The following is a 19447-nucleotide window of genomic DNA, read 5'->3' on the forward strand; positions in this document are numbered from 1 at the left end:
GCTCTAAGCTATTAGTTGTTTGTGTTAATCATAGATGATCTGACTGTAGACATTCTAGATGATCCCTTGGTGTATACCTTTTTTTATGATATTGTCTCGATGGATAAAACGAAAATACAGATAAATGTGAAGTTGGAATTATGGAGTTCAACTCTGGAGTCAACTGATTTTAAGATAAGTAGAATAAAAACATGATATATGATGTGTAACATAATAGGATTGAAACGGGATGAGGGAAATCGATGATAGAGAGATAGTGCAAAGTGAAAATTTTAGGTAACTATGTTCAATCATAAATAAAGGGGAAATAAAAGATGGTGTTGCACAAAGAATTAGAATATGATGGATGAAGGGGAGAGGTGCATCTAGGGTATTGTGTAATCGACATACTCGTTTAAAACTCAAAGGAAAATTTTATAGGACAATTATACAACAGACAATGATGTATAGAGTTAAATATTGATCATTAAAGAAACAACATATAAATAAATTTAATGTACCTAAAATGATGATCTTGAAATATATGGGTGGTAAAACTAAAAAAGTTAAATAAGGAATAAACAAATTTAAGCTAATTTAGAACCAGCTCCAACACATGATAAATTGTGAAAAAAGTCCTTTAAGAACATAGACATGTGCAATGGAGGGCTTTCAATGCCCCAATATGGAGACGACTTGATTCAGATTGAATGAGCAAAAAGAACCAGAGTTGAGCCTAAAGTAACTGTAGGAGAAGTGGTGAGGAAATACATGCATAGCTTAGGACTAGTAAGTGTAACCAGTGTATCTTTGAATAGAGCTGATTACAGAAAAAAAATATCTATATTTAGCTGACTTCATTTAGTTGAAATAAGGTTTGAGTTGAGTTGTTGATCCCAGTCTTTTTTGCTTAGAGCTCTTAATCTTACACTTGCCGCTTGGGTGTAGACCACCTTGACAAACCATGTTAATCTTCTGGTGTTCTTTTTTTATTATTTTTTGCGTTAAGTGTTCTCTGTCCGGATGTGGCTCCTGCCCGCGCACAGGGGCATCAAGCTGGGCATTATTTGCGCATTTCATGGGGGGGCAGGTCAATCATTGATTCATTTCGCGCCCCATGTGTCTGGGTGCAGGGCACACACTCCTAGACAGAGTTCTTTTTCCCATATAATATATGTTCACTCGGAAGGCAATAGCAAAACATGGGCAGGAGCTGGTCTTAGCAAATAACCCCCTTTCTAAGGTGATTCATCTGAATGCAGGAAAGAAACAATACATAAAAGTGTGCAGGTTTTATTTTCACACATAGGGCAGCCTGCCTTCAGAAATCCTAAATACTTTAGTCATGAATGTTCAAACTCTATATCTGTATAGTTAGCAAAACACCCTTAGTCATGCTAATTTTTAAGTGAGGTTGTGCATGAAACGGGTATTAGAAGAGCAGTAAAAACATTAGCAGGTAGCACGTCCCGATGAAATGGAATCCATAAAAAATTTAGTTTCTACCCAGCATCTTGATCACTTGAGGATATTATCTCAAAGAAACTGAAAAGTTTGGAGATCTTAGAGACCATAAACTTCTTTGGATAAAAAAATTTAAATCATTAAAACTCATGTTACAAGCTGAACCATGTGATGAAAATTTATGTTACAATGTTTTTGGGGGGGACAAGATTTATCTTACAAAATGAATACCACACTAAACAATCTATATACAAAACTATATACACTAACTTGTATAGGACTAGATATAGGCAAATGTAGGGTATGGATAGCTGAGCTTCTAATGGCTCTTTACTACTGCAGAAGGCTTCTACCGCACTACTTATTCAAACTGAGATTACCTCTTCAGGAAGCTTACCTTCGCAATTGTGATAACGAAAAGAGAAGCAAAGATAAGAGGTAATGCAATTATAACTGTAGCCACTAGAGGTAAATGGTCATGTTGAAAGCCAAAGTAATCTCTTAAGAAATAATTGACTTGCTTTCTTTCACCAAAGGCTTCAATTTCCTTGGTTAAATCTCCATATTGGGATGTAACAAAAGCATCGAATGACCATGCAGATGGGCAGATCCAGTAACACCATGACCACCACCAGGGGATTTTCTGCAAGGAAATGCCTCAGGATCAACGCTCTAACTATGAATCAGACTCCATTTCCAAACCCCTCGCCCAAAAAAAAATACAAATTACAAGTAGAATAGTGAAAAGAAGTATTAAATTCACATTAAACTTCTATACAGTCAAAAAAGAAATGGATGAAGTTATAAAGGGAACATGAGACAACTACTTACAGGTCGTGGTATCAAGAAGCCTGTGAAGAGATTGGATATTGTAAAGAAACTCGACGCATAGACAGAGGCAATTTGAGTGCTTGGGCTCAGAGATATGATCAGCATGCCCAGGTAGACCAAGTAGAGAATTGTGAAGAACTGGGTTCCAATATACCACAGGAATTTATACAATGATGACTGAAACCCAATTGTGAAGTACGTAGCAGTCCCAAAGATAGATGATACAATGATTACATAGGGAATTTCAATTGCTATCTGTCAGGAAAGAGAATTATAAAGGGTAAGGATGACTCATATTCAATTTTAAATAAATAGAGGATGCGGTTTGCAAAGCTATGGGTCATTAGAGCCAATCCATCAAGAGTTTGGGTCATGAGAAGAGGAGCTTGGATCCTTTGGAATGCATGTTCTAGCCTTCTAGGGATAGTCCTGCATGCCACATTCAAGGCATAGGAAAAGCATTGAAGGGTTGTTTTGGTCCATTTATTGTGGATCCATTGACTAAAATACCATCTGATTCTTTTTCCACTCGTAAAGATATCTTTTAGGTATTACCCCTAGAATGCGCATTGCAAGGGATTTGCAAGGTAAGAAGATGTAGACACCAAAATTTGGTATGGTCTAACTTGAAACTGTAATGCCCTGTTCATGCAAATTGTGATGATGTTAAGAAGTATATAAGTGGTTTATTAATATAGTAAGTAGAAGGAAATCTAGACCTCCAAAAACCAACATGAGAAAGAAAACCAAGGAATCTCAAAAGCAAACTCAATGTTAGTTTTGGAAATTACCAAGAGTCCTTTGCTTGGTATGACATTGCTGATTGTTCTCATAAGAAAGTAATACATTCCAGGATCCTAGATGTTGGAGTTTTGGAGACCATTAACTCTTTTGTCTTATGAGCTATCAGATCATGTCTCTTTAATTGAGAATATACATAACTACAAAAGTGCTGAAGAGAATATATGGAACCAAACCTGTGCAATGGAATAAGCATGGATTGAGTACATTCCAGCAAATCTTTCCCTGTACATTACAAGACGCTCCTTTATCACAGCATGTTGAACTGACAGACAATTATTGACACCAAGAAAAGTCATTGAAGTGAACAAGAATCCTGCTACGTTAAACAGGTCCTGCTCTTTTTCTCTGCAATGCCAAGGTACAGGAAGAATTAAGAGGATTCGTCAACAATATATTGTACTTAACAGTCTCAAGACAATCCATGATGGCCAGCCTGACTCCATACCATAAAGAGTATGCACATGCAAAAGTAATGAAATGACGTGGATTGGGGCATAATATTAGAATGCATACTACATTCTTTAGCCTATAATTGTTTGAGTGCTTGAAAACCAATTCCAGGAAAGGGAATCATTAATTTAGAGAAATAGCATCCCTCAAAGAAATAATAATAATTATGTTGCAAATATTTCAAAAAAAAAATCATTTAATACATAGGACAAAGGTTGTCTGGATGGACCACCCAAGAAAGAAAAATACCAAGCAGTTACATGCAATATCAGTCATTAACTTTCCCAGTTTTTTATCCAACAACCCTCCAGTTAACCCCCATGATACAACCCTAAAATAACCTAGAGTGATTACTTACTAAAACTGATCATTTCAACAAGGAAAATAAACATACTAAACAATCTATTTCACCATGCATGTGCACCTCATGTGTAGTTTTGCAATAAAACACAAATTGGAAAGCATGTGATCTAGGTATTCAAAATAATAATAGGATTATCTTTGGTTTTTGAGATCGGCAGATCCTGCCCTGGATTGCCTGATACAAATAAGGATCAGCCGAGGCCGAATGAATTTCACTAGCGTGGATTGGCCAGGATATGTCAGGATTCTCTGATCCACCAAATTCTTTTATGGCCATGTTTCACCTGCTTTTGTGTGGCTCTAAGGGCCTTGCACAGAGCATTTTTTGGAATTTCTACTATATAAGGGGTTCAGGGTAAAAGGAGGGTCTCTTATGACCCTCTTTTTCTTCTATCATTAAGCTGTGGGCATTACATGTGTGAGTGTTACTTTCTATATATATATATATATATATTTTGGGTGAATAAAAATTCATTACCAAAGAGAGAATACAAGAAGCCCCCAGAATTCAGGGGGAGAAAAGAAAAGAAGAGAACAACCTACAATACATAGGGCTAACCAACCCCCTAGGGGGAAGGGGAGAGAAGAGAAGAAGGGAGACCCCAGGAAGCAACAATGAGCCTGTTCTTTGGAGAGTTCACACAAGGGGGAGAAGGAGAGAAGGATTTGGAGCTGACATCCAAAGAAATGAATCCCAAATCTGTCTGAAAGACCTAGAGTTGGTAGTCCATCTCCTAGTTGCGCTCCATCCAAATATGCAAAACATTAGAAAGTTAGTCTTCAAGTTAAGATTTATTATGTAATCTTAGGATCAAGATTAGAAAGTTAGTCTTCAAGTTGGTTTGAAACTCCAGTTGAGTATAGTCACTTTTTAATTTTATTTCTAACCTTCTAAGTCACTGTTGTTATGAGTATTTGGAAAGTCAAGAGTTTTCTGCATATAAAAGATTATAAGCCAATAAAAAGGCATGGGGGACATCCAAGACTTGTAATTGGTTTAGTAAATTGAAGCATGAGCTGTTGCTCCAGTTTCTACTACTTCAAAACATGTGTCTGACAACTAGAGCATTAATATTTTAGTCTCCAGCTCAGTCGTTGAGATCATGGTTCAAAATCTCGCGATATTTTGCCGAAATATCGCTTGATTTCGTATATCTCGAGCTTACTGAGATGCGAAATCAGGTCGAAATGAAAAAATACCATATTTCGTCGATATCTCGATATCTCGTGAGATATCGACGAAATATGGTATTTTGGCTTAAAGTGTCACGTGAAGGGGGGCTTTAATACAATATTTCGCAGATTTCGGTCCATATTTCGACCGAGAGCTGCATTTCCTAAGGAATTTCAGTCTTTTGCCTATTATTCCACTCTTCCAAGCTCTCATCCAACACTCTAGCCATTGTTCAAGCACATTGTTGTCGGATTTTCGCCGGTAAACTCATCGGAGGGTCATCTAAGCTCATCATCCAAGCCTTTTTCCACTATTTAAGGTAAATTCTATTCCTCTAAAACTATTTTTTTGAAAAGACTGTGTACAAATTTTGTTGGATGGTGATGATATTAATATATGTTAAACACCGGAGGCCGATCTATAGCCTCACGGTGTCGAAATTTTTTTTCCATATGTATTTTTTTTTTTTAATTTTCTGGTTTTAAAAATTCATTTTTCTACAATTAAAATAGGAAATAATTAGGGGTGATATGACTTAGATGGTAATGAATTAAATATATGTTAGACACCAATGGCTGATCTACGGCTTCACGGTGTCGGATTTATTTTTCTGCTCTTAAATAATTATTTTAATTTTCGCACATACCACTCCATTGGCATCGGATTATGGTGCATCACAACCTTACGGTGGATATGGATATGGATCATCATCATATGGGCAGTTTAGTGGGGTAGGGGACTATGACTACCAGTCCCAGTCCCAGTCCCAGGGACATACTGGATCATCTTTTGTAGATAACATCTTTGCATACCCTAGCGGACCTACCTACCAACCTCACCAGCCATACATGCAACCAATGCCATCGCCTCTTGCGCCGGCGCCAACATCATATCACAGTGGATCATCTTCTTCACGGACTGGATCGATTGGTAACCCTAGTTTATATCCTAGGATAGGTTACCTACAGTATGTTGATGATTCCATTTACGTGACACTTGTGGATGACTACACTCGTTTCTTCTCCGATTCTATACCGTGGTCCACATATGTCCTTCAAACAGAGAGCAATGGACGTCGACTCCAGCGAGGCATGAGTGGGATTGATCCAGGGATGCACAACAACTACTATTAGCAGTTTAGCACTTGTAATTTGTAACTTAAGTTGTGATTTCATTGATCTATGAACTTGTGAGTTGTGACTTGCGAGTTGCGAGTCTTGTGACTTACTAACTTTGACACTTAGTGTATTGCCTTTAAGGCTTTAAGCGAGTTATTGAATATTATGGAGTTTATGAGAATCATGGCACTCATCAATGTGTATTGGCTTTAACTTGATATGTGATGAAGTTAAATACTATTATTAAATATTAATTGCCTAATCTATGTGTATTTAACTATTTATACATTAGGGTCGGCGACCGTATGTCAATCAAGGGTGCAAGCCCAAAACACCAATTTGAATTCATATTTTTACAATTTTATGGTTTAAATGTGTTTATTAAGCTTAAATAAGGCTGTCCATGAAGTTTCAGGCCTAGATATGGCCAAATACCTCCCGAGATGGACCCCCGAAATATTGCAGAAAAAATGCAATATTTCGGTCATATTTCGCGATATTTGGGATATTTCGGATATCTCGGTAGGCCCGAGATACCGATATATCGCGAGATATAGTACTATGGTTGAGATTTCTCCAGCTGCTTCTGAAATTCCATTAATATTTTTGTCTTATCGTTGAGAGAAGAATCTGCTATAAGTTTGAAGAAATTAGTGGTTTCTCTTGTATCATTGGCCTATTGCCTGCAGGTTCTTAAATCTTTTCTATATTGAATGGAAAATAGCAAGAACTGATCAATCATACTAGACGGTTGAAAAGTATCCATCAAATCACCTCATGGCTGAGATAGATGATAGTATCTTGATAAAATATAGAGAGATAACCCTACACCTGACATCAGATTTCAATACATAGACTATATGTAGTTGACTATTTCAAAAAATAAAAGAAGAATGACTTACATGGTCCTCCCACGGTTCCAAAAAAGTAAACCAAAAAATAGTGATGAGACATAGGAAAAGGAGATCCTCTTCAAGTTGTATTCAGGACTTCTCCAATACGACAGGGAATGCTTCCAAAAGCATGCTGTGAATTGCCCCCATGTGCTCACTGGAAAACGAGTATCAAATTGTAGCTCATTTGATCCTGGAGGTGGTTTCCTCAACTTTTCAACCAGTCTTTTGGCACTCCTACATACAAGAATTACAACTTGATTACAAGTCGGAAAGCAAGCCCATAGAAAAATGTCCATAGGGACATGTCATAGTGATACTGACTGATAAAGTGGTGAATCTTTATAAACTTGAGCAAAATCTAAGCTGAGCTGTTTCTCCACTGATGTAGAAGTAACTTCTAACATCCATGTGGCAGGGTTGTAATTTTTCTTAATCTTTGGCACTCCCGGAATGGCCTTCAAGAAACAGATAAAAAAAATCCATGACATAAAGAAGAATCCCATAAAATAACAAAACCCAACTTTGGACAAAACATGTTTTCTGCAAATAATAACCAACTTGCACATCGATAGCACAAGAATAAAAAACATATTTCAGCAGGTACTAGAGACTACCTCAAAGTAGTCAACAACACTCTTAGAATGCCAGCCTAGCTCACCAAAATAGATAATCTGACCACCTTTTTTAATTAGGATGAGCTGCAAAGAAGTGTCTTTGTTATTAGGCCTACAAATTCAATAATAAAGATATTGATGTATACAAGTGACAGAACAAAAAGAATCTACAAGTAGGGAAATCCTCTGGCCTCTCTGAAAATTCACTTAAAAGAGTATTACGATGTAAGTACCTATGTAAACGAACTGACTTAATGTTGGAGACACCACTATGCAGAAAGAGCAACAAATCTAAACAAAATGACAATACTAGCATTTTAAAATTCATTAAAACCTGCATCATCTGATAGAAGCACTAGATCATGATGCAGATATTCAGAATTTGGAATGTCCTGAGTAAAGTTCAATCTGTTTGAGCATGGATATATATATATATATATATATATATATATATATATATAGAGAGAGAGAGAGAGACCTCTACCTCATAGTTCGATGAAGATACAAAAGTTTATTTCTAATTGTAACTAAATCTCCATTTTGGGATAGTGATACGGATATAAATATATGGGATCAAATATATATATATATATATAATATATTTTTTTCTCTTCTAAATGACCATCTTAGTTGATAATGTAATCCATTTCAGTATTTTTACACTAAAAGCTCTTCATTGCTTGAATACTTGGATAAATGAGAGTGCATTTGCGGTCTGAAGTGAGAAGCCTAGGAGGGTTTTGGTTACCAAGACCATTAATTTTCCTTTCTTTACTATGGTGTAGTACATGATAGGGTACCAGTGAGAGACGTTGTAGTGTATAAGGCTACACCCATTATATACATCCATGTTAAGTGGAACTGCTAATACAAAAGACAATCTTCTAGTGAAAGAAAATAGTTTCAAGTTTCAATATACGTGTGCTTTGAGGCTAGTAGACAGTGGGCCAACCAAAAAGAGTATTTGTAAAATATTCCTACAGCTGCGATACGAATCTTCAAAATGCTGTATTTAAAGTCGATATCCGTCAATAGGATGCTCGAGCTATTGCTTGAGGGGCAAGCAAAGGCAAGTTAAAACTCTACAGATAGTAAAACCTTTCTGGACTTCATTTGTAGGATAAAATGTTATGTAGTATCATGGCATAACACTCCTAACATGCTAATCCAAGTTGATGTCAGCAAAACATGTTAGCACTTGGCACTCTTAAATAAAGGCTGCATCTACTAGAGTGCTGACAATAATGAACCTCTCCCAATTAATGCCATTCTGAGTCTATATAGAAGAGAGACACAAAGTTAGTACTTTTGCTAAGCCTATCAAATTACTGCCTCATGAGGTAGATGTTTAGAAGTTTGTACACAGCGCACACCATTATTATTTAACATGTACTTATGCTGGCAAGAGCAGGAATGAAACATTTAGGAGGATGTTTGATCAAGACATCCCCAGTCTTCATCTCATAGCCTTATTTTTTTTCCTTTCCAAGTCGTGTTCAGAAAAGCAAACAAAATTGATGCCTCTATGATACCCCTCACATAAAAAGATCCGGCAACATTCACTTGTAAGTTGTAACCATATAGATGCCAAAGTCATAATTTTTCAATCAAATGTATTCCGAAATAAAGAAGTGATAATCCCTATTCATATGCATGTACAGAGTTATCTGGTTTTGAATTGAGATAATCCTATTTTAGAGAGAAAAAGAATAATTTACCATTTAGGTAACAGCAAAAGTGGAGTACCTCATTAAATGATTCAAATATGTCAATACTTGGCTGGTGAATCGTACAGACCACTGTCCTTCCAGTATCAACTACATTTTTCACAACACGCATCACGATAGCAGCAGTTCGGGCATCTAAACCTGTTGTAGGTTCATCAATAAACATAATTGATGGGTTTGCAACAAGTTCTACAGCAAATGTAAGTCGCTTGCGCTGCTCAATTGAAAGACCACTTATTCCAGGAATCCCAACTAAGGTATCTTTAATTTCATCAAGCTCAATGGTCTCCATTACTTCATTCACAAATGCCTGCAGAGTAAGGGACATTGCATAACCATCACTAATTTAGAGATAAATTCAACATGATCAAAGCTAACTTTCTTTAATACGCCAAAAAGTATCAATGATATGTCGAGGCCGTAATAATAACAAATCATATAGGACCTTATTCTGAACACTCTGGATTGAAAGGTTTCCAAATAGTTTTTCTTATTGAATTAATGAATTGAAGCTTGAATAGTTGAGTAACAGTCACTGGCATTGACGAATTCCTGTATGTTTAAACAGATCTTTCATATTTTCACCTCGTGAGAATAAATTACATACTAATTTTTTTTCCTATGCACTGAATTGCTAACTATGATCTCAATATATTGATCAAATCACAATCACCCACTCATTGGTAATTTTTACTGCTTTAGCTGATACTTTCATAAAACATTTTTCTGTTTTCCAAAAATTCAAGTGTAAGAAGCTCCAATGAGAAAATAAAACAAACAATAGATGATTGAGAAATAAGGCACCAAACATAATAGTTGGGAGAGCACTAAAAAATGAGAAGCTAATATTTCAGGAACCCTTTATTAGTGTTGATTCAAGGCCATGATCCATATAAGAAATGTTCCAGATCTCAACTAGTTTGGACTTAATTCCAATGTAATTTAACTGCTAAAGGTTGACTACCATTCGCTTCACTGTACAAAGTTTACAATGCAAAGAAACAGAGTGAGACTTTATCTGTTCCTTATGTTGAAATGAAAGAAAAAACAGATTAAGTCAATTCGTCCCTTAAATCAGTAAGCAAATGTTAGCACCCCCCCCCCCCCCCACCCAAAAAAAAAAAAAAACAGTTTGGGTTTCTGAAGACCTCAGAAGTTTCACTGGGATGTTCACTTATTATTTTGTTATAATGCAGTTAAGCAGGTTAACCAGAACTCAGAATGTAGAAGTTTTCTTTTTGGAAGATGGGTGAGAAAGATCAATATTTCCCTTCCCTGTTGACTAGCATAACATCAAGTACTATAGTGATCTCACCTTCTTCATGTCCTTATTGATCTCTGAACCAAGCCGCAACCAAGCTGAATGCATTACAGATTCTTCTACAGTAATGTTTGGAGAATGAATGTCATTCTGTTCACAATAACCAGAGATCCTCGAAAATGTTTCCTGAACCTTGGGGTAACCTTTGACTCTGATGTCTCCATAAATGGTTCCAACGGTTTTTCTTCCAGAGAGAACATCAAAGAGTGTTGTCTTTCCAGCACCACTAGCACCCATTAGGGCTGTAAGAACATGAGGCCTGAATGCACCAGTTATGTCTCTTAAAAGCTGCTTATAAGTTGCACCTTTACCTTTCATTCCCTGCAGTTCAAGTAAAAGTTCAATCCACACTAATTGGCTCTTATGAATTTTTGACCAAAAATGTTGTAACAGTCGTTATATGCATTGGATAGTTACCTGAGGCACTTCAACAAAGTAGTGCACATTTTCAAATGACAACGTTACTGGCTCAAATGGTAAGATCACCTTGCCTGCATGACAATCCTGAAGCATAACATTCCTAATCTCTAGAAAAAACAGGAGAGGTAAATAAGAAGGCATTAAAGAAAGGAAAATAGTTATACCACCTCTCTTTCGTTTTACATCATATCTACTTTCATCCGCATTGGATAGCAGAGGAGAATCTGATGAAGGCTCTATCCTCAACTCCTCCTCAATATTAGATTCACTCCTATCTTGAAGTTGAGAAAGCTTTTCGGAGGATATCATGGCCCGAGACTTGCTTGGAGCTGAATGAGATGAGTATCTTGAGAAAATGCGAAGAGGACAATAAAGACTAGAATTCTCATCCAACAGATGGTATATGAAAGGAAAAGCTCAATACAGTACCAACTTACCCCTCAAGTATGTCAATGCCAACGTATAGATAATTGTCAGAAGCACAATGTAACCAAACAAACCTCCCAATGATATCCAATAAAAGTCATCCTCATATAGAATCCCCCTTCTTCTCATTACTCGCTCCCCCAAGCTTTCATTTCCAGATGAAATCTTCCCAGATAAACAAAGAGAAAACACAATCACTATTGAGACATTCACTCAATTCTGCTACATCCATCCAGCTGGTGCTATAAAATGAGGACACTAAAAGTTGAATTGTCAGACAGGGCGACATATATAAAAGCATGGTTCAGAAACTCACCAAGGTGATAAAGTTTATGGAACTTAATTCAATCTTCATTCTCAGACAGGTTTTGACTGAATTTTGAAGCATGGCTCAGAGACTCATCAAGGTCATGAAGGTTTACCATGGAACTTAATCCAATATTCATTCAAGTTATTCATCTATGCTTAAGTCGATTCAAATCCTATAACTTCTATAGCTTACCTTAAAAAAGGGGGATTACAGCATGGGGTGGGGAGAAGGGTCAGAGACTGCAATGTTTAAACCAAAGCATGATTCTATTCTTGCTCTTGTCCATAATTTGAAAGGGCTTAATATACTTTAATTATTTTCTCATCATTGGAATATGTTTTACCTTTTGGTATTCTCAAAGAACTTTCAAATACTTTTGTATATTATTACGAGCTGACAGTTTTTTACAGCAGAATTAGTTCACTTGCAGTCATGTTTTGCAAACAGTGTTTAGACATATCCAAGTGATTCATGGTTTAGAAAAACAAAATAAATAAATAAATGACTATTATTTGTCAACTCTCACCATGACCCACCTTCTTCCACCGAGTAGATCGGAACTCATTGACCGTGATACCTATCTCTGCATATGACAATGGAGACAGCCAGAATGCCCAGGACATCCAAGATGGAAAATATGCTGCAATTAAACCCATTAAACAAACTTTGAGTTGATGATTTTCAATGGAGTTGAAATGCAGTGCAATCATTTATTCCTTACGGAGTGGAAGAATGAAGCCTCCTAATGACAAGCTTGCAAATGTAGCAAAACTTCCCGCGACAGTAGCAGCCATGTAAGTTCGGAAAATTGATGCAAGAGCACGTAGTTGCGTCCCAGACACTAGGTGCACTTCGAACAGAAGAAGGAACTGACAGAAGAATCTAGAGGCTTCTGGGCTATACCCAATAACGTAGTAGGTAAGAGAGGTCAAAAGAAATGCTGCTAATACAGAATGTGGGATCTTAAGCACAGAGGAGGGTAATGAGAATGCCCACGCCGGATAGAAGTACAGATCTCTTTGTTTGTAGAATACAGGTAGCCTTGAGAGAATCATTGTCATCTCGGGGTTGTTGTTGATCGTAATCATTAGCAGTAAAAAGAATAAAGAGCCCATATAAAGATTAGCATGGATAGCATCAACACTCAGCCGTGTACGCAGAAATACAGTCATTGTGAATATAGCAAGGACAAAGAGCTGCATTATTGGAAGGGAAAAGGGATAAAAGAGAAATATATTAGAAAAAAGAAACTTATGGTTTTTGGTTTACATATCATGGCCGATATTTAATTAATACATGTATGTTTAACAATTTCCAGAGAAAATAATTTATGGTCAAAAGTGCTGTATTTGTTGTTTCCCACTTTCCAGAAACCTCCTCCTAAGTAGTGAGATTGTGAGAATATTAACATATTTATCAAAAAGATGCAAGACACCCAAAGAAAGGAAGAAAATACAGATTATAAAAAAGAAATATCCACCTGGATTGATCTCATTACATAGACATGAGGACTTCTCCTCGCTAATAGCCATTCTCTGCTACAGCAAGCTCTAAATAGTTGCCTTTTACTGAGGGAGTACCTACTGAAGGATAAAGCATCCTTCTTGGCCTTGAGAATTGATAATGGCAGGGAAAGCTCCTTCAATAACTCTTCTCCCACAGAAAATGAGTTGAACCTCTGTGAGAATTGCTCGACTGAAACATAATGGTATGGCGAATCAGGGTGGTACCAATACTGTGATTGATCTTTCTTGGATATAACCTATGAAGAATCAAAACCGATGACTTATCTATTTATAAACCAGAGATGAAAACCATGAAACGTAACAGAGGGTACCATACCTCGTGGAGGAAGTCTGCTGGGCTTTTCCTTTCAGGGCACTTAAAACCACAGCTCTCAAAAAACTCAAGAACACGATCCCTGGGACCGTGATAGATTGTCCTCCCTTCTGCCATAAGGATTACATCATCAAAGAGATTGAAGATCTCAGGAGCTGGCTGAAGAAGTGAAACCAATGCTGTTGTTTCCATAACATGCACAGAGTTCTGAAGACATGACAAGATCTGAAATGCAGTTGAGCTATCCAAGCCATTTGATATTTCATCCATGAAGAAGGTTCTAGATTGCCCCACTATCATTTCTCCTATCAACCAAAACTCATGATTGTTATCATAAAGAATGCATAAGTGATTAAATATATCGCACATACTCCAATATAGGAGTGTTACTTATCTCTAAATCTATATGACCAAAGAAGCATTACCCAATATCGGAAGCAATTGCTCTGAGCTTCTTAGGATAGATATCCTCCCAGCTATGTTATTTAGTTACTGATTCCTTTTGGTCATGGTCGAGGTTCCTGAAATATCTATGCTCATATTTTTATTTTAAAAAAGGACCTAAACAGGACCCAAGAATAATGATTTTAAAATTTTGCACCTACGTATCTCTTCAATGGTGGCAAATATTGCGCTTAAAATAACACAATATCTGTTTAGTTTATAACAGTTTCTCAATCAATCAAAAGCCAAGGTCTCGGAAATGGTCGTGGTTTTCTTCAGTACCTACCTAGTGTTACTCTCCTCTTCTCTCCACCCGATATGCCTCTTCGCATTGCATCACCCACAATGACACCAGAACAAATGTCAAGACCAAGTATCTTCAAAATGTAATCCGTTTGAATACTTCTCCGTGATCCCTCAATTGATAATTCCTGCATACATAAAGAATTTTAGCTGTATCAACATTTTGCAATTGAGCTAACAATTACTGAATTGCAGAAAATAAATAATTAGGAAAATAAACCACCTTCATGTAGGCTTCAACGTCAGGATCAGGGACTATCCCAGCCTCTTTCTCTCTTTTCTCGATCTCCTCCACGATTTCTTTCCACACAAAGACAATCATACACAATCTTAAAATTAATGTACTCTGTCATGATCAATGGAAGTGTGAAAAGTAGGTATGGTGTAATTACCTGCCATTCTTCCAACTCCCTGGCAGCGAGCAGAGAAATCGAAAGTCTCTCTCACAGTCATCTCAGGTATATGGAGGTCATTTTGGCTAACATAGACAGCTGTTTTCTGGGGAATGAATTCATCTAATTTGAACCCATTATAGGACACTTGTCCTTCTACCTAGATGAATAAACAAAAAATCAGAAAATGTAGGCTACCCAGTCATTTGGATTGCTAGAAAGTTCAAGTCTTCTTGTTATAAATTCTTCTGCAATTATACCACCAAAAACTCCAAGTACTGAAACAGAGAGGACCCAAAAGGCAAAAGAGTATCCATTGGCATGAGAAACTCAGAAACCCAGAAACACCCAAAAGCATTCATTAACAGAAGAAAACCGTAAGACCCAGTTTTGTCATTGGCGTGACAAAAAATGGAGACAGAGGAAGCATAAAGAGAAACCTCAAGAGAGTGATCAAGCCCGCCTGCAAGTGCACGTAAAAGAGTAGTCTTCCCGCAGCCTGGAGGGCCTAGTAGAAGAGTCATTCTGCAAACCCATATCACCCATAAACATTTTAGGTTAGATGTGTACTCAAGACAAACAGCCATGATGCTCGGCTTTCATGAGGAGTTGAGGACGATGCACGTATGGGTTTATCATATATACTGAAAATGTCTAATGCTATAGAGAAGTTCAACTTGGGGAACTCCATACCTAGAAGGCTTGACAATGCCACTCATGTTGCGTAAGATAGTGATCTTTATTTCCGTTGTCTTGAAACCAAATCTCGTTAGTATTCCTCTGGTCAATCCCTGAAAAAAAAATAAAACAAAAACAAAACAAAACTGATCCAATAAAGCAAAATGTGTATGCTGTGACATTGCTTAAAAAAATTCAATTTTCAAGTTTTTGTTTTCTATCATTTTGATCTATGCTGAAATTCTTTGAATGAGTTGAAGAAACAGGAGTGGAAAATCTAAAAGGGCCTAAAAAGATAATAATAATAATTTATGGAGTCTAGGCCAGTCAGTGGCTACTAATTTCATAATAAAATGGTCATGTTATATGAGTTAGGCTTAACTGTACATATTGTGGGTTCATATGACTGAAAATATTCACCAATTTTTTATCTACTACATCATAATTTCATCTTCTAAAAGCAAACCAAAATGGCACCCAAATCAAATTCACAACTTAAATTTAGTCATGCCACCTAAGAACGTAAAACAAATCTAGACTAGTTGATATTAATACCTTCTATTTTATTTTTATTTTTTAAGGTTCTCCACTATAGCTAGAGGTATTCTTCCACTTTTTCATGTTTCCCAATTTCAGGAAGCAAGAAGAATAATAAAGAGAGGAAGTTTGTATAAGGGTAATTTCCAAAAGATGAGAGAGTGTTGGAATTTTAAAAGGTTTTAAAATTTGAAAATAATTTTTTTTTATTAAAGGTTTTGTTGGAGAGTTGTATCTCTTCCTTATAGGCAACTAATCAATCAATATGTGTGATTATTGGAAGACTTCTTTGAGACCTCTTTGAATGGTCAACGAATAAGTCTTGTGAGAAAAAGCATGATTTTTGAGCATTTCTCTTGAAGACAATCTTTGATGGTGTTTCTTTCTCTCCTATATATATGGAGACAAGGTCTTTCACCTTTCTCTGACAACTTTGAAAGCAATCCTTCAATACTGATCATTCTCCTCAAAAGAGCCAATAGGGGGTGTTTTATCTTGGGAGACCAATTCACATCAATCCATTTGCAACCGTAAGGGGGAACTAAGGTCTTAAGGAGAATGATCAGTGGCACTATTCAGCCCTATCAATTCCTTAAGTTTCTTCATATATTTTTAGGTTTTTTTAGCTATATTTGGTGCTTGAATTTGCAGTCATCAACCTTGGTTTATCTACAGTTTAAAGTAGTATTCTATCTTCTTTATAGGATAGGATTCCCTACACTGTCTGAGTACAGTTAAAGGTGTCAATTTGATACCAGAATCGGGAACCGTCCCAGAACCGTCCAGCTAAAACCTGGTACTGGACCGTCCCATTAATAAACGAGACGGTATTGCAATCTGATTTTGGTACCGAAAAATAAATGGGATGGGATGATTCTGGGACGAGATTCCCAATGGTACCAGCACCGAAATAGCAGTAAGTTATTGAAACAATTAGTACCCTTTCGAAGGGTATATTTCTTGTTGCTGTGTTAAAGTTTTATGGCTGTAGTTTGATGTATTTTAGTGATATTTTCTCTTATAGAGGTTTCAACTAATGGACCTTCAATTCTATTTCTATAATATCATTTAGGGATGGCAATAAAACCATATAATGGGCTTGTTTATTTTATCATCAGTAATTCTTATACGTTGTTTTTTATAAGCTTACATGTGATCTTAGGTAATATGAAGAAGTAAAACCATAAAATTCATCTTGGTTTTGTATTCTAAGTTGCTTTCTAGTAATCGAATCATCTTAGAACCTTCAAAGTTCTCCTTTTTTTTACCAGGCCTAGAACCGTTTACAAACCGATACCGTCCCGTCCCATTAATAAGCGGGACCAAACCTAGGTTTGGTCTCGTTTACTAAATAGGATGGTACTGGGATTGGCACCTTTGGTACCGATACTGGTACCTGTATGGACTCATCCCAAATACCAAGAACCGTTCCAATTGACACCCTCAAGTGCAGTTTCAACATTTCAGGCAAATGAGAGAACCCTGTTTAGAATCTGATAATAAGAGGAGGGGCATTTATGACATATCGTCCCCTCACATGAACAGTGATATGTGAGGGGTGTGTAATTTCATTTTTGAGCTGGTGTTGTGCACAACTTTTAAACCCCCCCCCCCTTTTATTAGCAGATACCATGTATGATTTTGATACATATCTTTTTAATTGCTTACCATTTATCTATTTACTTCTGAGTAAACACCACCTCAAAGATGATCAACTCCAGAATTTCAAGTAAGTAAAATAAAAATTTCCAAACTAAGAAAAGAAAAAGGGCAGATATTAGAATAATCAGTAGAAAGTGTCATTAATTAATTAATAGGTAAAATATTGTTGTTTGATCGTAGCCCCTTGAACCAGCATGGGGGGGGGGGGGGGCCAATGAAAACATGCGCACCAACATCAACATAGGTAACATTTTTTATTTTCATGCACTCCTAAGTCTGGACACGAACTACAGGACCAAGCAGTGTTCTTTTTCCCCTTAATTTATATGGCTAGAAACAATAATGTGTTATATTTAAAAGAAAAAAAATTAAGAGAGAGAGATTGAGAGAGAGAGAGAGAGAGAGCAAGAAAGAAGAAGATTTTACGTGGAGATTGGTCTTAACAGCATTGAAGAGAGTGGGAAGTGGTTTCCCATCAATGACTTCGCAATTGGCTTCCACACGGAGTTTCTTAAATCTCACCTCCACTTTATCTAATATTATACCCACCCTGCATGCATGCTTCCATTAATTAATTAAACAAACATTAATGAAAAGTGGCAATAATTAAACAAACATGAAAAAGCTCTTTAATTAATTAATTAAGACAGATCGATCTAGAGAGATAGAGAGAGAGAGAGAGAGAGATGATGATGACGTACGTACCTGTCTAATCTATCTCTGATCCTTTCCAACAACCGGCGATTCTCCCTTGGAAGATCATTAAAAATGGTTTCAACGATAGCATTCCTTCTCTCTTCCCTACTTAACTTCTCCATTAATATCCGATCCTTCCTATTAGGCTATTACCTTCTTCTAGATCGAGTTTAAACACATGAGAGAATTATAGGTTGTTTTGTGAAGAAAGAAAGCTCTTGCTGTTCTCCCAGAATTCAGATACCACTTCTTCTTTGCCCCTCTCTCTCTCTCTCTCTCTCTTGAGATTTTCTCGATTAGACAAGGCAGCCAAACATGGACAGCTTCTTCTCCCAAACTCGAATTCTCACGTAGGGAGGGAGGGAGAGCGAAAAAGGGGCCTGAAATGATTAATAGCCAAATCCAAATCAAAATAGGTTGTTTAGAAATTCGTTTTTTTATTTAATTGTATTTCCTTATTTCTTTTAACGGTATTATAATTTCAAATAATTAATGAAGATATAACTTCTTCTTTTTTTTTAAGGTTCTCATTTTTGTTTTTTTTTTGGGGGAAGGAAGTTCGTTGTAACTGAAACCAGATTCAGTTAACATTGGTTGCACGACATGCAAACAAGGGCATTTTGGTATATATACGCTAGTAATTTACCTCAACGTACTTTGCCATTGTGAGCCTTTGCCATTTTGAGTAATTAGAAACTATTTGAGAAAAGAGGATTTTTGAGAGATGGGTCTGAAAATTCAAGTCTTTTTTTTAGTCAAAATCGAATATGAGTAAGTATAAGATTGACACTTTGTTCATATGATTGTCATATTTTGTGTTCGATGAGAATGATGATTCTAAACACAAATGCTGAGTGTTCATAATTATGTACATCAAATCGAAACACACGAGAATCTTGAATTGCTTACTGTCGATTGTATCAAGAATAAAATTCAAATTAATGGTTTATGATTGGTACCCACACCTAAGAGGTTCTTATCATTGTAATTAAATATTAT

At 36.5% G+C, this 19447-nt stretch overlaps 1 protein-coding gene across 3 annotated transcripts; it reads right to left on the reverse strand.

Moving 5' to 3' along the window:
• Window positions 1–1530: 1530 nt before the first annotated feature.
• LOC122669808 (pleiotropic drug resistance protein 3-like) lies at window positions 1531–18566 on the reverse strand. 3 transcript variants are annotated; one of them, XM_043866662.1, is made up of 22 exons: window positions 18458–18566; window positions 18179–18302; window positions 15569–15666; window positions 15316–15400; window positions 14876–15035; window positions 14707–14783; window positions 14467–14611; window positions 13740–14041; window positions 13378–13659; window positions 12619–13093; window positions 12434–12537; window positions 11599–11752; window positions 11329–11490; window positions 11159–11232; window positions 10736–11062; window positions 9440–9730; window positions 7694–7777; window positions 7401–7534; window positions 7086–7313; window positions 3252–3423; window positions 2275–2529; window positions 1531–2086 (listed from the first exon to the last, which is right to left on the reverse strand). In XM_043866662.1, the coding sequence occupies exons 3-22, from the start codon at window positions 15592–15594 to the stop codon at window positions 1820–1822; spliced, it is 3804 nt and encodes a 1267-aa protein (XP_043722597.1). In that variant the 5' UTR covers window positions 15595–15666; window positions 18179–18302; window positions 18458–18566; the 3' UTR covers window positions 1531–1819. The 3 variants fall into 3 exon arrangements, with proteins under 3 accessions (XP_043722597.1, XP_043722596.1, XP_043722595.1); XM_043866661.1 differs by lacking the exons at window positions 15569–15666; window positions 18179–18302; window positions 18458–18566 and having other exon boundaries at window positions 14876–15031; window positions 15316–15501; XM_043866660.1 differs by lacking the exons at window positions 15569–15666; window positions 18179–18302; window positions 18458–18566 and having other exon boundaries at window positions 15316–15501.
• Window positions 18567–19447: the final 881 nt, after the last annotated feature.

Source organism: Telopea speciosissima, chromosome 7 (genome assembly GCF_018873765.1).
Source record: "Telopea speciosissima isolate NSW1024214 ecotype Mountain lineage chromosome 7, Tspe_v1, whole genome shotgun sequence".
Lineage (NCBI taxonomy): Eukaryota > Viridiplantae > Streptophyta > Magnoliopsida > Proteales > Proteaceae > Telopea > Telopea speciosissima.